Genomic DNA, 17,465 nt, shown 5'->3' with positions numbered 1-17,465 from the left:
GGTATTGCGACACCAGTCCAGTCGTGAATGACACTTTACGCCCAAGCGCTGTCCCGCAAAACAAGTCCCATTCAAATCAGATGTTCCATTTTGAAATAAAAGTCACCCGAATATGCACACTTCACTGTCATCATCACTGATTAAAAAAATCATTAAAAAAAATATCCTCCAACTATTGTGATACCAGACCAGTTCTGGGGGACACTAGACCACTCCAGTTGTCCACCAAAAGCGGTCCCATCAAAATTTGATGTGGCATTTCAAAATAAAAGTAACCTGAAATTTGCACATTTCACTGTCATCGCACCTGATTTTAATCAATCAGTGTAAAAGCATTTTTATCATTCTTTTTTCATCATTTAATCATTAAAAAATATGTTTCATGTTTTTTTAATCAGGTGCGATGACAGTGAAATGTGCATAGTTTAGCTAACTTTTATTTTGAAAATGCCACATCAGAGTTGAATGGTACTTGTTTTGGTGGACAGTTGGTGTGATCCAGTGTTCTCCAGAACTGGTCTGGTATCACGATAGCTAAAGGATATATTTTTAATGTTTTTATTTTTTAAAGTCAGACCTGGTGACAGTATATGCTTATTTCATGGTAGTTTTATTTTGACAGGCAACATCAAATTTGGTGCGGTGATCTAGAGTCCTTCGGGACCGGTCTGGTGTTGCAATAACAATTTGATCGGCTTTAATAATAATCATTTTTAAAAAGTATACCTGCAGACATTTATCCGTATGTCAACTACATTTTTTTCAATACATCTCAAGATTCAAATGAACCTTTCTACAGTCTTTCAGAAGTGGACTAGCTGCGCTATTATAGAAAGGACATTTAATACTATCATGTCTAACCCGAAGCATCGAAGTCCAGTTCAGCGTAATGGTGAGCTTTTATTCTGAAGGGAGCTTTTGCCGCTCGTCGGCGACCTGTTACAGTAAATCCTGATATGAAGGAAATTAGGGGCGGCTGGTTTGACCTGGATTTTTCGAGTGGAGGTTGGCTTGACTGCAGTAGGTCGCTGCACGGCGCGCATACCCTGTTGCTCTGGACTGCGAAACGCGAGAGCCACGTCTACAGGAAGAGACATTCCGCTTCGCTAACCGCGTTGCGGAACAGACGTACCTAGCGTTAGCAGCTTGGCTCCAGCTCGGTTAGCCGCTCGCCGTTCACCTACCTTCGACGTCATTGGCAGAGTTGCATTTAGAACGGTTCTTCGTGGGTGAGTGAGGTCATATTGGCTTCATATTGGCTATTTAAACAGCTTGACTGTGCGATGCTAACAGAGCGGTGCCCGTTAAATAAAAAAACTGCGTCTTGAAGTTGCCCGTCGTGTTTGGCAGCTTTGGTTTTTTTTTTGTGGTTGGGTGGGGGGGCACAGTATACATATATACGCCGATTATCGGAAAACTACGATCAATAGTTATCAAAAGTCACATGCACATCTCTACTGATGGCCACTTCGACGTCTGAAAATATCAAAACAGTCGCCACCGTATTTTGAATATTATGTGCATTAAAAGTCCGATTGATTGACGTTAACATTGGCACTCATATATTAGGTTTGCATGTTAAAATGTCATTAGAGCTAAAACTGAGACTGTAGTGACGAAGGACTTCTCCTTTTTGACGAGATTTACGACAAATTGGCACGCCCTCTTTTGGAGGCTTGATATTTTTTCCGTCGCAGCAGTCTACGTCATCGCAGAGAGGCTAGCTGGTAATATTGCTCGTTTTGTCAGTTCTGTTGCTTAAAACGGCGACTGATCGCCACCAAAATTCAAATACACATTTCTACTCTTGTCCACTTCCACCCGTGAAAGTAGAAAAGTGATCTGCACCATAGTTTGGATTTATTGACATCAAACATAAGCTCATGTTATCACCAAAAAAATAAAAAATACAGTGCTGATCTCTTCTCTATTTACACAGGCCAGGGATATCTTAGGTTTGGATTTAGTTGTGTTTTTTTTTTGTTTTTTTTTAAAGTTAGTGTTTTTGTGGGTTTGTTAGTTTTTATTAGTTTTAGTTTTTTCAAAAACACTTATTTAAGTTTTAGTTATTTTCTGTATTAGTTTTTGTTTATTTTTTTTATTGTTCTACTCGTGATCAAGGTTTGAGAAAAATACCATGTACCATAAAAATTCAACCAAAATATTTCAAATAATTTTGCTAATACAGCGTACTGTTCACGGTTTTAACGGTCCATAGACTTTGAATCACAATAAGTGCCGTGCGTACCGCTTCTAAAGTTAGATGCAATCATGCATATCTGAGCCCTAATTTTAATAAAGTTAGAATGCCTTGTTTTCAAGTTGGCATCTTTGACAGTTGATTTGTGTGTTGAATTCCTGCTAAGAAGGATTAAAGCTGGGTGTAGAGTGTACCGTATGTATTTTTTCACGTATGTAGAAAAAAAACAAAAGAACCCCCTTTTTACCCAGCTTTGTGTTTCTTGCTGAGTTAAATGTCAAGGGCAGGTGAGCCATTCTAGCCAATGCCACACACAAACTTGTCTCGGGGGAGCGACGTCAGTGGTTGGTTCTTTTTTTATCGACTGCTGCTTGATCATGTTGCTTCTGTGCGATAAACATTAAAAGGACTACAACTCCCAGATGACTGTTAGACTTTTTCCCCTTCCGGGAAATGGCCATACTGTTAATATCGAAAAAACAGATTTAATAATCAACCCCACAGACTCGTTTATTAAATTAATTGCCGAAGATGAAAACAAAGCACATTGTCTCTACAATTACAGTTGGGTTTTGTAAACGTAAATCATTTTAGTTTTTATTTTAGTATTATTATTTTGTTAATGAAAATGTTTTTTCAATCTTAGTTGTAGTTATTTCGTTAGTTTTCGTTTACTTCATTAACCTTGACATTGGCTGAAGTGTACAAGGGCATGAATGCAATGAAGGTACATTTGTCAACACTTCTGATCGAATGCCTTAAATCCAGATGACCTGCAGATATGTAGTTCTCATTTTTAGAGCTATTGAAATCTTACTTGTATTATATGTGATGCTGTCGGTCCACAGGAAATCATGGCAGTCCAGAGAAGACTTGGCTGGCAAAGCCTCCTGGCCGTGTTGTCGTTCTTGTGGCTCTTACTGATGGGCACACACGTGAGGGCTCGACCGGCCAACATGTCTGCACCGAAAAACAAAAGCTTAACCAACAAGGATGACAATGAGATTCTTCCGCCGGACCACCTGAATGGCATGAAGATGGAGCTGGACGGCCACCTCAACAAGGACTTCCACCAGGAGGTTTTCTTGGGCAAAGACATGGAGGAGTTTGACGAGGACTCTGAGCCGAGGCGGAACAGGAAGAAGCTTATTGACATCTTTGCCAAGTATGATATCACTTTAATGTAAAAAATACACTTACAGTCAGACTGCACATTTTCTGACCAAATGTATGGCAAAAATGTCATTTGAAATATAGACAAAATACATGCAAAATATGTGCTCTTAATACATTTTTTCTCCATAATGTGTCATAAAATAGCCTCTAGACAACAACAAAAGCATTGAAGCAAGCTACAAAATAGTCCCATTCTGTGATTTTTTTTTTTTTTCTCTCCCAGTACAAAGAGCTCTCTTGCCTACAATATGCAATTCAAGGACAGCACAAAACTGCTCAACAGTAAACCAACATTAAGTGCAATTGTAATATTATTTAGGTGCTGTTTGTCCTGCATGTCATTCCAAATTCACAAAGAAATATGCCTCAGAGCAGAGTATGGGTCAGTATAAGACCCTGTGTAAATGGAACTAAGTTCTGTCTGCCTTCTAGTGGTGAATGGTGATATTACAACTTAAAACTACAGTAGCGATAGGCCCTGAGTTCACCCATGAGTTTTGAACATCTGTGTTGAATTAATGCCCATTGAAATGCATAGGAACAAAATGAGGGAGGGGGTAACTACAGAGTAACTACATGAGACTGAAAACCAGTGCCCCCTTGCCTAAATGTACAATCCACTTTATATTGTTAACAACTAAGCCAAATGCTGCATTGTCATGCCCATCACCGAAATTGAAAAAAAAAATGAGAAAGTTTCTTTCCAATGCGTCTCTCCCAGAGTGGATTTCAACAAGGACCACAGTGTGAGTGCCAAGGAGATGCAACGCTGGATTATGGAGAAGACGGAGGAACATTTTCAAGAGGCCATGAAGGAGAACAAGAACAGCTTCCATGCAGTCGATCCAGACGGAGACGGTAAGCATGCGTGCATTTAGAACCAAGACATCATTTGATTTTTGGCTGTATAATTCACATCGTTAGGGTGGAAAAACAAGCACTGGATGCATTAGAATGGAAAACTTAGAAGATGAAAATGAAAATTAAGAAGTTAATATGTATTTTTTTAAAACCTTGATTTCTGGTTACATGATTTACAGATTGTTTAGCCTCGTTCAAGTCATTAATCTTTGTGTCCTTTAAAATAAAACATTTCAGGTCATGTGACGTGGGATGAATACAGAATCAGGTTTCTTGCCAGCAAAGGTTTTAATGAAAAAGACATTGCAGAGAAACTCAAGAATAATGAAGACCTTAAACTGGACGAGGAAAGTAAGTACAGAACTACATGGACTATATTCTGTATTGTTTTGTTTTTAAGAGAGTGGACGATAGCACAACTGAAGAAGGTAAAAAAAACAAAACAAAACCATACCCTCAAAAAAAGTTAAGTTGATTACTAGAACAGGTACAGCTCAACAAGAAGATTTTGGAGAATATGAAAGACCTTAATTATAGGTATGGGGTACAAGACACCCCAAAACATTTTTTTTAATATTGGAAAAAGAAAAATCGTGAGAATTAAGTCAACAAATGTGCAAATCTGCGAATGCATGAAGGGCTCAACTACATATCTATAGTAAATGTTAACCATGTGTTTTTTGTCTGTAGAAATTCCCAACGTCATGAGTGATGAGTGTTTCAGACCATGCATGCACGTTATTGTTTTTGTGGTGCTCTTCACAGCTCAGGAGGTTCTGGAGAGCCTGAAGGACCGCTGGTTTCAAGCTGACAACCCTCCGGCCGACCAGCTGCTCAATGAGCAGGAGTTCCTGTTCTTCCTGCACCCGGAGCACAGCAGAGGCATGCTCAAATACATGGTCAAGGAGATCATGCGTGACTTAGGTGACGGCCTTCTTCTCCTCCGCTCTGCAGTCCTTCATGTACTGCCCTTTGGCATGGACTGATATGTTGCCAAATAGGAATTGTAGTTCTTTACATTGGACAGCGATGATGATCCGTGGGCGGCGTCAACGTCGACAAATGAGTTTAAATATGATCGTATCCACTGCGCATTGTACAAGCAAAAGTCTTTCCCGCTTGGAATTCAAATGCAAACCGGATGCTCTGCGCTTGTGTCGCAGACCAGGACGGCGACCAGAAGCTGACTGAGTCAGAGTTCATCTCACTCCCCGTGGGCACTGTGGTGAACCAGCAAAGCCAAGAAATGGATGACGACTGGGTCCGTGAGCGCAGGAAAGAGTTTAAGGATGTCATGGACTCCGACCACAACGGCATCGTCACCATGGAAGAACTGGAGGTGCCTACACTCGCTGCTTCTTTTTCTTCTCCTAAGATTTGTAGAATAATCCTCCTGCCGACCGTGCACATTTCACGACCATAAAACAATTCAGAACCTTAAAACTCAACCTTAATTGCTCGTTCAGTATGGCCCTTGAAGACTGAAAACTAAAGTATTCCCCATTAGGAAAAAAATCTTCCCCTTATGCTGAGATGAAGTGATTTGAGTACAAAAAATGTCAAGTTTGTATTTCCAACGTTGACTAGCATCCAAGAGCAAAACCTGTTGTTTTTCCTGTGCGACAGGAGTACATGGACCCAATGAACGAGCACAACGCTCTGAACGAAGCCAAACAGATGATCGCGGTGGCTGACGAGAACCAGAACCACAGCCTGGAGCTGGACGAGATTCTCAAGTACAGCGAGTACTTCACGGGCAGCAAGCTGATGGACTACGCCAGGAATGTCCACGAGGAGTTCTGAAGCGGCCGCCGTGTCGTCATACGCGATCCGATACGAAAGCCTATTTTTCATGTCGACCCAAATTGCCCAGTCTCGTTTGGGTGTCGACCACATGCAGGGGAAGCGGCAGTCCTATTGAATGTGTTGCACTATGTTCACAATAGATTTGAGTGCTTAGCCCATTTGCAATATATGAATATGAAATGTATCCCTGGACGTGACTGAAAGAGAAGCTTGTGAGTGTGTACAGTGTAAATAATCAATCTTACTTGCATGCAGTAGATCTACCTTGCTCATTAAGTGGGGTTCCGTTACTAGTAGTTTAGTAAATAAGACAAATTATGTAACAGATTAATATATGAAGACAAAAGCTCAGGTTTTGAACAAACAGCTCTAGGATATATTTAGGTCTGCTAATAGAAAATTCTTGCCCAAGTATTTATATGAGCAGCACTGTGTCACACGCTTAATCGGTTCGTTTGTCATTTTTTTTTTTTTTTTTTTATAAATCAGATTTTAAAGTGTGCATAAATGTGATCCAGAAGTATGTAGTTTTATTCCATGTAGTGTTGGAAGGTTGCTCAGTGACTTGTAAGAAAACTCAATGACAGCTTTGTGACACCTATCGGAGATGCACTGCAAAATAAATATTTCCTATCAAACTAGAATTTTTGGCCGATGTAAAATGTCTCCCTTCTTGACGCAACAATATATGTATGCTGGTGAGAGAGACTATAAAGGGAATACCATCATGAACCATTTCAACTATAACACGAACTAGACTGCCCCAGAATACCGCAAAGGACTTTTAAGAAATTTAATGGAACATTTCAAAATGAATGCGCTCTTCATTTCAGAATGCTGTGAAATCAGCGAATCTGCTGCTCCGATTTCCGACTGACATTAAACATAATCACTCTGCTGTCACTCAACCATTCCAATTCTGGCAGACACTCGACTATTTGGAGTCCGTTCAAACCTAACGTTACATTTTTAAACCAGTCACATGGTTTGAAAAGGCATTTACCCCGGAACGCTTCATCTGATCATAATAAAGATTAATACGACACCATTCAACTATACAATTATGTTTATAGAGCGCATTTCATCGCACAGATGAGGAAAAAAACCTTGCAGTACTTCCGGTTTATTTAATACTCGAGGCTGAAAATATTTTACTTTAAAAAGTGACTACCTTCTCTCCGTTACATGTCAAAGCATGTCAAGATGCAAATTGTCTTGGGCACATTACGCTGTTAAACCCACAAGATAGCAAAATGAGTAAAACTCAGACCATGTACAAAGCCCGATCTGCAGCCCATGCAGCGCGCGCCAGAAAAGCAATTATACTCGACTAATATTCTGCCGATTCAGAAAAGCCACGAGATTCAGATCAAACATCTTTGAAGAAATATTGGCAATATGTTCATATGTCACACATGGATATGCTGCATCCATGAGTTAAAATGCATACAATGTCTTGAAGACATGAGAACAGAAATGCTTTCTGTTTTTGAAATAACAAAATATTTGAATATAAAACAAAGTGCAAAATACAGTGAAAATGGTTCACAAAAAAAATACATGAAGAATAACTTCAAGCATACATAGAAAGTCTTGTGGGTGACTCAAGCCTGGATTTTTACAAGTCTCGAGTGTGCCAAGGGAGTTATTTTCATCCTTGGTCCTTTTCGTTCAGAAATGGCAGGGAATCTGCCTGACGACAGTGTCGCTGTCTATAACATGTTGGATGCGCATGGCAAATATCATTTTCCATAACCTCATAAAAACGACACCAAATAATTAGTGATGGGAAAATGAAGCTTCTAATTGGCTTCATGAACCAATTGTGTTTTTTAACTCAGTCTCTGTTGCCATGGTGGCCGGCGAAAAGGGTCAAGTGCCTAGCTCTGGTTAAACCATTCCAAGTTAGTTAAAGTTAAAACAAGATGACCGCTTTTGCCTATCGCGATGTCGATGTACTGATGTCAGCATGGTCTTTGAGACAATGTTCAGTGACATCATAAAGTTCTTTTGTCATAGAGCGAGAATAAAGCTGCTCAGTGAGCGGTTACCCAGCGATCGACAATCAGGCTACAAACTGCCAGGTGTATCTAACAAACAGAATTAACAAGCGATGACGGATACCCAAGCACCTGCACCGACCGTCAACGGCGCATCGCCTCTGCAGGAGAAATTGGCGAGAAACATCGTGAGCACGCTGATAATGACGCTCGTTCAGCGCTTCCCAAAGAAAGTCAGGAAATCGATTGAACAATACGACTTACAGCTGATCATCGGATGGATCTACCGGAAGGTTCTGAAGGAGGTCAACCTGGAGCCGCTGGCTGCTATGGACATGGTTGCTTATAATAAATTCATCAAGATCGTGATCGAGGGCCTCTTCCAGCAGTATCATTCACAGGAGAAGCTGTTGGAAGCGCTAATCTCAGATGAGCCATCATTTGATGAAGTTGTGTCCAATCACTTGACCAAAAATCTCGAAATACTCAACCGTGCCTCAGAGATGAGCGCAATGAAAAGGTTCTTAGTCGCCGTCGGGAGAGCTTTACTCAGGCCTACCACTCTACCACTTGGACTGCAAACTGTCTCATAATTGTTTCAACTTTGAAGCCCCGCCCCCCTGCCTTCAGTGGTCACATGGTTTGTAATACTGTTTTTGGATGTATGACACTGAAGCATACGCTGATGCAAATGTTTTTGCACTTCTATTAAATATTGTCGTCTGTGAACCACTTTTGCTTTCCTCAGTATTTTCACCACCCATGCGCATCTGATGAGAAGTGTTTTTTGGATGAAGAAAATATTTTTTTAAAATACGATTAATGCTTCGTATTGGTAATAAAATTAAGAACCCTGAACAAAAAAACTGCGGTGGTTTAGTGAATGAATGCGGATGTAAAAGGGGCATCGGTTTTACTTTTTAAAGTCGCTTGACATTTTGGTACCATCAAAAATAGCTGTTTGCCCCGTACGGGCATGTCATGTGCGCACGCCAGTCCCTCATGCTCAATTGGGACACGTTGGCTACTTTCAGGAGAGTTTGTTCACCCACTAACATCGCGTTATCAAAAAGCAAGCCATTGTGAACAATTTCGATTGGTATATAATTTGCAAAAAGAGCACACACATGAACTGAGCAGTAGAATAGATTTTTAATCTGAACGAGAGGTTTGGCAGTATTTTGAAAGGGTGCCTGAAAAAGCGCTTCGATAAAGGTGATTTTTAGCAGAATTGATCTTTCTAAAATGGTGTGTAGCTTACTGGAAATCCATTGTTGAAGTCCCTGAGGTCAGATATGAATTTTTCGGTTACATCCAACCTAGAAAATTGTACTTTTTTTGCCCGCTTCTTAATCGCACTTCTTCCCAAAACGTACGGTAGTTTTCGGGCGAAATTAATAAATTTCCTTCGTTGGCGCTTCAAGTAATTCCTACTTCAAATCAAGTAGCTTGCCACACTGATTTCCAGACTCTTTACTTTTTAAGAGCGCGTAAGCCGTTGAGTTTTGCGAAGTGACTAAGGGGAATGTGGAATACTTGACAAATCTTGCAGACAGAGAAAGAATCAGAGGATAAGACACATCAGTGATTAACCCTCTCGACATTTGGGGAGAAAAATCATGTTACCGGCGAAAGAACAAAAATTAGGAACAAGAAGAAATGAGGGTAGCACAAATGCAAGCGCAATCGATCAACCAGACATCACTTTTCCGATTTGCTTACAAAACTAATTGGTGTCTTTTTTGCTCCTGCAGAAAGTCAATTCCTACCACGATTAAAGTTTTCCTTTCTAGCTCTACTGATGTCATCACTCTCATGCAAGGGGGCTGAGTCACATCACAAGGTAAACCTTTGTCATAGAGTTTGACTGAGAATTTGCCAAGTAGGATGTCACACTCCACTGATTGACGAGCAATGAACTCGACAACCTGGAATTGTACGTTGGATGCACTGGACAAGAAGAATGCAATCACATGTTTCCCTGGAACAGGGGACTCTCCTGCCAATTGTGACCAAACATTTTGAAAACATTTCACCAGCCCAGTGGTGCCTGCTGTCTGAAGGGCATTTTGACTCCAAAACGGGGGCCACCCTGGCGGACATGTGCACAGAGATGACCCAAAAGCTCTCCACTGAGGCCTTGAAAGTCATCATACCATTATTCCTCCAGCGGGTCGGCGACGCAAAGGTTGATCGTCTGACTCCGGTCCCGGAAGGTGCAATGAACGGTGCATTTGCTTCAGCGCTAAGCATCCCATTACAGGAGTGCCACTCTGCCAGCAAGCTGGACTCACTGCTAACCGATGAGGTGTCCGAAAGGGTAAATCGCACTTTGGCTTCAGCTACAGACACAGACGCACAACAGCTCGTGCCACTCATGTACATCCCGGGGACTTTTACCAATCTCAATGTGCTTTACCAGATGGTGCGCCTTGCTTGCAGTGCCTTGTGGACTTACCTGGGTCATGTTGAGTCAACAACTCGGTGCTTGGGAGCATGCTGGCGTCAACCGTCAGGCCACAAGCATCCTGGCCACACACCGGTGACACAGATTGAGCAACATCAGAGTCTCAAGTCATCCTACAGCCCCACATCAAATATCTGCGTTAATGAGACAACGGAAGCGGTAACTAAAATCCTCCGCAAATGGTCAGATTGCAGTAATGCTGAAGCTGCAGATGTCGAAATTAAAGCCACGGCAGATGTTCAAGACACAGCGTCGGATATCGTCACAACAATTGTTGGTGATCTTCACTACGCCTCAGATATGGACAATAATAGCAGCAGCCCAGTAAGCCCTCATTTTGATTTGAGGTTGATTGAGAAGACTTTGACCAACTTTTTTTCGTCGCATATACAAATGACCCAGCGCAAAAACAGCTTTGTCGAGTTCTCAAAAGTTAGGTTTGACAAAATGATGGCTGACGTGGTCTGTCACGGTCTATGGAAAGACTCAGAGTACCTTTTGACTTTCCCTCGCACCTCAGCTGATGTCGGTACATTTGATCCTGAGGTGTCCCTGCCAGGTTCCATTAATCCTCCTTTCAATTTTGAAGGAATCCAGGACGATGTTGAGGCCTTGTATAACAATTTTGCAATGGCAGGAACAAAAGTCACCAAAAGCCATGAAACGCTGAATGATGAGATTACACTCTTTTCAAAAAAGCTGAGGGATAAAATCTATAACCATGTGAACGCAAACCAGGCAACCTGTGCCTCGGATTTGGCAGGCAAGCAAACGCCAGAGCAGAGAAACCGCGGAAAGCGGCACCTGGACGTTCTGTTCAACATTATAGAAGATTCCGTTGGGAAGTTCTTGCAGCAGATGCTCCTTTGGATGGAGATGGAAACGAGAAAGAAGAAGGCCAGTACAAATGCCGTGTGCGGTGCCTTAAATGATATCGACATGCTCATGTCTTCACTTGAGAGTCCAAGCCAAGGGGACACCAGTTTAGTGTCAGAAGCGTTAATGTCGGCGTTGCAACAAAATGAAATGCGATCTCACACAGCATCAGTTACCATCACGACGGCAATGCTGGAGAAGCTGGCTCGGAATCTCGTGAGCTTGCTGATCATGACGCTGGTGAAACAGTTCCCAACCAAAGTGAAGAAGTCGATGGGGCAGTGTGAAGTGCAGCTGATCATCGGTAAGGTTTATCGTGACGTTTTGAATGAAGTCAACCTGGAATCTCTCGCCTCTATGGACATGGTGACCTATGGTCAATTCATCAAGGTGGTGCTCAAGGACCTGTTCCATCAGTATCGTTCGAAGAAGAAACTCTTGGAAACTTTCAAGTCAAATTCGGATTCGTTTCGAGATGCTGTGTTGAAAAATCTCGTCAAGAACCTCAACGCTTCCAAAGATGATGGAGGCAGGGGCAAAATCAAAACATTCTTTTCTGTGTTATTCAAACCTTTCACATCCTAACGCCTGATTTACCAGCAGCGTGGTTGGTTAAGAGTCTCGATAATCCCCTTATACATGACTGATATGCAAAAGGGGGTTCTGATATGAAAGTGGGCGTGCGATAATTAGAATATCCATGAAGAGACAGGACTTCATGGACAACTAACAGCTGAACTAACGATGGATAGAAAACAGAATCCAGTTCATGTTTGAACCTTTCCTGTCACAACTGTCAGTACGTGACGGTACTGCCAATTCTCACCTCCCAATGGGAGTCGGTGTGGTCAATGTGACCAATCCATGGTTGTTGTGCAACAGGGGTGTCATGGATGCCAGAGTTGACCATTTGTAGCAACACCGCTGCGTTTGAATATGACATTGTTAAATCTTAAGGTTTTAAACAATATTTTTCGACCATGAATGCACAGAGTAGCCTTATTTTGGAGGTCCTGGGTTTGGGTTGGTAGACTTGAGTCTGCCTACATGAATTGTTTGGATTTATGTTTTTGTGGATTTAAAAGTACACATCTCATTCATTCTACACCCATTTCAATGCATTGTGTAGGAATGTGACATTCAAAATTTTTTATTGTTTTTTTTTTTTTTGGGGGGGGGGGGGGTTCTCCAATCAATAGAATTGCTAAAAGGCAACATTATATTCTCAGAATTTTCTGATCGGAGCGATAAAACTCTTAGCAGTGACTATTCGTAACAGAAATTTGATTCAGGTCACAGCATGTGCTGCTCACTGGTTCAACCGAGTGGTTGAATCAGGGGTCCTCAACCCTGTTCCTCAACGTCCTGCCTGTTTTCCATCTCTTGCTTCTGTAACACACCTGATTCAAATGATTAGATAATCAGCAAGGTATGAAGAAGCTAAATATTTGAATCAGGTGTGCTGAAGCAGGTGGAATGGAAAACAGGCAGGGTATCGGCCCTCGAGGAACAGGATTGATGACCCCAGGGTTAAATGGTAGATTGTCATACTTGGGAGTTTTTCTGGTGTCTATCTGCTGATCTTGGACTTTCGACTCAGATTGGAGCACAAGTGCTTACTGACAGTCTCTCATTACACTGTACCACCAAAGTGCATGAATAAAAGTCACAAGTAATCATTTAATTTCCTTCCACATCAAGGTGAAATTTAATCAGTACAATAAAAAAAAGATGTTCAAAGGTATATTTGTGCATGTGTCTCACAATGCCTGTTCCATGCATTCGGCTCAAAAGGATTTTTCTAACCCCCCGACACTTATCGAAGCCTTGCAGAGTTTTGGTTTTCCAATTAAACTGATTTAATGGCAGCCCAGATAAAATGAATGTACTTTTTGGCGTCTATATCCGTCAATGGCAGCGAATGAGTTAAGTGAGCTTTATTCATCGTGTCATTTCTTTCCAATACAGTTCTAGTAGGTAGTGGCAAAGTTCATCAGGGCAATGCCTGCTACAAGCCAGATCGTTGGCCAAATTCCGGTGCTGGATTTACATGTTATCCCTTCAAAATGTAATAATATGGGCATTTCCATGCACTCCACCACCATCATCATCCCACATGGTGTTGTCTGTGAAAGGTTCTGTAGAACTGCTTATGGACCTGAAGCCGCTCCTTTCACTGTTCAGTCGTAAGAGATAGTTTGTCCTCTGGCCGGATTTCATCCACCAGCAGAAACAACTTTCAATTGTGGGAACAGCATGGCTTCCACATGAGAGCATTCTCCAAAAACCAAAGAAATCCAATTTCACCTTTAAAATTCTTTCAGATCAGTTGTATCTAACATGATTTTTTTTTAAATAACTTTTTAATAGTCTTCCAACCAATATGGAGAGCCCTTTAAAATCCATAGCTTTGATGATCTCAAAATCACATCGTCTGAGATCCTGATTTCGCTCCTAGCTTTATCACACAGTCTTTTTTTGAAACTGCGCTTTTTTTCTTCCCATTCCACATGAACAATTCCCTGCTGACAATTCAATGGAGACCACCACGATCCTCCTGCATAAGGATGCTTAATAGTGGGATATTTTGAAACCCTCTACAATCAAAACAGAGAAATGCATATCATAGCAACGTGAGCCGAACCGCAATTGCTTGGTAGAAAAAGGGATGTGGAAGTGTCCTACTAGAGTACAGACAGGCTGTCACCCATGTGAAGGTCATTCCTTTTGCGTGGCAATACAAGTGCATCCCACCGCCAACTCGTAAGGACACTTGCACCAGACGTCGCGTGGCTTGTGGCGTATTCTCTTGTAGACCGAAATCTGGATGTAGATGGGCTTGGCGATCATATGCTCCACAGTGCAATTCTTGCAGACAGCATGCTCGATGACCTCCGGCTCTCTACCTTCAGTAACATTCCACCTGCAATGAAATGGAATTTTATAAGGACATGGACAGCACTGGGTTCTTTTAGACCCCTGAGCTAATTATCAGAGCAACTAAAATGCTAATTGTAAAAAAAAAAAAAAAATCTACGAGCAAATATTAATGGGACCCTGCATCCGCTTTTTTCAAGTTGAAATCTGGAAATGATCGTCAAACTTTTACCCAATGCTGTTCACACAATGACACATTAAAAAAAAATGTGAAAAAAAAAACAAAGCGTGGCAATTTAACATCATCTGCTTAAGATAGGGGCTCATTCGGTGAGAGTTCGTCAAGATACAAAATGCCCAAAATGGCTATTTCAAACCAAAATGTCTGACTTCCTGTTCAGTTTATGGCATGGGACCTTGAGACGTTTTTGTGATCTATATAAAATATAGATAACTGAACGTCATGACAAATTGTACCGAGTAGAATTGTCCAACTCACGTCAGTTCCCAGGGAGCAACTGAAGAGCCTCCCAAATCCGAAACGTGCTGGAAGTGCGTGCGCTGAAATTTTTGTGTAGAAGTGCACTTATTTGGACACACGGGAGTGCTGCACCCTGTCCCCAGAATGACCAGTAACAGCTGGAAACCCTAATAAAGAAAACAGAAATAAAAGCACAAGTGTTGCATCTTTAGAATGACATTGTGAGAGTTAGCATCACCGCTATTTGAGCGTTAGCATTCAAATGTATGTGATACCACAACACTGGCATTACTGTACGTAAATACTGAACAAATAAATACAATATTTTTTAAATGAGTGAATTCAACAATATTAATACAAATAAAGAATTTTCCCCTCAGGGATTTTTTTTTTTTTTTTGCTCAAGTATTAAATCCCTTTGTGTTCCTTCGTTGCAGCTAGCTAGCACTAAGCTAACCGAGAAGGGTTCATGTCCTCGGTCCATCGTCCAAAATTCCAAACTCCCTTAATGCTACGACGGCATGAGAGGCCAACAGCAAATTCACTACAAATGCGTTGATACATGGCTTATAGCTTGGTGACTGATTGCTTAAATTGTATATTTTAATGCTCATTAGCCGGCTAGATTACCATATCTGCGCAAACACTTACAGGTGTTGCTCTCGAAGTGCGCACTTGAGGTTGTTTTCTAATTTCAGCGGCTATGTTAGCGGATAGATTTTGCAATGGCAGCTTTGACTAAAAACAAATCAGTCACCTACCCCTCCGTGACAGCTAGCTGACAATGTTTGCTTGTTAACAATATTTGACTATAGCTCCCCGCAAAGGCCAGTGTGCGCAAGAAGTCCTTCCGCATTTCTTGTCGGCGCGACACTAAGAGCAATTTGCAAAGTGTACTTTCTCAGAGAAAAAAAAAAGTTAGGAATGTTCAGGATGAAGCTAAAATGCATTTATAAGTGAACTTAATTTAACCGTCTCAGCCTTTTTAATGCACCTGCTTAACATTGTACTACTTTTTGCACAACTTGCTGTTCTCCTACAGGTAAGTGAAAAGGCAAAATCGCCAACAAGCGTTTGATTCTTGAAAATGTCAGGAAGTGTTCATTGCGACCTGCTGATGACACTATGTAACACTTTTAAGATCAGTGACTTTTTCCATCTGAGAACATCCTATTTCAAAAGTCTTTCGTTGGTGAGCTACTGTTTAATTATCACTTGTAATTGATGCAAGAAATGATTGGTCCAATGGATCAATCACCTGTTGTGAATTTTGCCATTGAGTTCCTTGTCAGACAACAGCAAGTTTTGCAAAAGTACTGAAGCATTGAACAATTGGTCATGAGAAGTGGATTTTAGGTTCATCCTAATATCTCTAACTTGGCGTATTTGAGGAAGCCAACGCCAAAATAACAAATCCGTATTGACGTAAGGATAACTAGCTATATACTTGCATTGTTTCTCGATGCCTAAGCAAGAGTTCTACTGATGTTGATGGAAAGCTGGATGGAGCAATTACTATTAAAACAGGTTGATATATAGATAAATAAATAAATAAATAAAATGGTCTGTACTCACCAGAGTTGCGCTGGCAGTCATGCTGAAGTCTAATTAGTAGATTCTTTAAAAGTAGAGCCGCTGAGATGAGCAAACTGAATGGTTGTATGACCAGGCAGTTGCTCTTTTATATACCCTGCCAAACCCGTGACGCCGACATGCATTTGCATGATGCGCTGTCCACAGATGAGTTACAGAGGTTCCATAATCCAAAGCATGATTGAAAACAGCAACTTCAAACATTTTTAACTTCTCATTGAATTTTTTTTAATCTATTTTTTTAATGACATATAGGAGCACATTGAAGACATTATGGTAAAACAGAGCTTCTTGCGTCTTGACTCAAAGTTCTGAGGCTCTATGGTCCTTGCCTCAAGAGCATTTGGGTCTTCTCCCTGTGCTTGCAAGAGTTTTCTCTCACCAAACATTTTAGGTTCTTGGAATGAATTGGCCATATTTATGAATGTGTGTGTGTGTGTGTGTGACAGTTTTTTTCCCTAGATTTTCACCAAGATTGACCGGCAATCAGTGTAAACTCTGAGCCACTGTAGAAAATGGGTAACAATGTTAGATTTCATCTCTGCAAGGTAAAAAAGATTGATGTCAAAAACCTCCTTTCTGTGGTTTGGCTCGGGAGAGAATTTTCTGATTGTCTTCATTAGAGTTGTGGATAAGTTGGAGCCTATCCCAGGGAAGTTTATGCAAGACTGTTTGCCAGTCAATACAGGGCACTTTCACACCACCAAAGCTTCACACTTAATTGTACATTCTCAAAATTGCCAATTTAGGGCAGGAAGAACATGCAAGCTCCACACCGGAGGATTGAAACTGGGGTCAGAACCCCAAAACCTCAGAAATGTGAAGCAAAAGTGCAACCACTAGATAAGATTATTAGAATCAATGAAAACCCCAAAAATAAAATTTAAACTACATTTCATTGACAAAAATAAGTTAAAAAAAATTCTTTAAAAAAACGTGAAAACAAACTCAAACTACATTCATCGTTTTAATTTTTTTTGGTCATCTAATATCATACATGTACTTTCTGGTTTAATTTTAAAATAATTTTAAATATATATGTATTTTTAATATTTGTCATTTTTTAAAAATATTTATTTTGGTATTTCTGTACATCTGCATCTACGGAAGAACTAAGGTTGTCTGAGA

The 17,465-nt window shown here is 40.9% G+C and overlaps 1 protein-coding gene across 1 annotated transcript; it reads left to right on the top strand.

Annotated features, from left to right (window-relative positions):
* Positions 1–915: 915 nt before the first annotated feature.
* sdf4 (stromal cell derived factor 4) lies at positions 916–6,687 on the top strand. The gene is made up of 7 exons (XM_088291941.1): positions 916–1,229; positions 3,049–3,365; positions 4,098–4,234; positions 4,475–4,588; positions 5,003–5,161; positions 5,401–5,576; positions 5,864–6,687. Exons 2-7 carry the CDS (start codon positions 3,055–3,057, stop codon positions 6,038–6,040), a joined length of 1,074 nt encoding a protein of 357 aa, XP_088148067.1. The 5' UTR covers positions 916–1,229; positions 3,049–3,054; the 3' UTR covers positions 6,041–6,687.
* The last annotated feature ends 10,778 nt before the right edge of the window (positions 6,688–17,465 follow it).

This window comes from Idiotropiscis lumnitzeri, chromosome 3 (genome assembly GCF_059441095.1).
Source record: "Idiotropiscis lumnitzeri isolate Australia: NSW breed Sydney's pygmy pipehorse chromosome 3, RoL_Ilum_1.0, whole genome shotgun sequence".
NCBI lineage: Eukaryota > Metazoa > Chordata > Actinopteri > Syngnathiformes > Syngnathidae > Idiotropiscis > Idiotropiscis lumnitzeri.
Note: the sequence above shows the minus strand (reverse complement) of the source record. Positions and strands in the feature narration are given on the sequence as shown.

Coding starts and splice junctions, on each gene's coding strand:
- sdf4 (XM_088291941.1), top strand. CDS start 3,055: ATGGCAGTCCAGAGAAGACTTGGCTGGCAAAGCCTCCTGGCCGTGTTG. Junction 3,366..4,097: donor CTTATTGACATCTTTGCCAA/GTATGATATCAC, acceptor CGTCTCTCCCAG/AGTGGATTTCAACAAGGACC. Junction 5,577..5,863: donor TCACCATGGAAGAACTGGAG/GTGCCTACACTC, acceptor CCTGTGCGACAG/GAGTACATGGACCCAATGAA.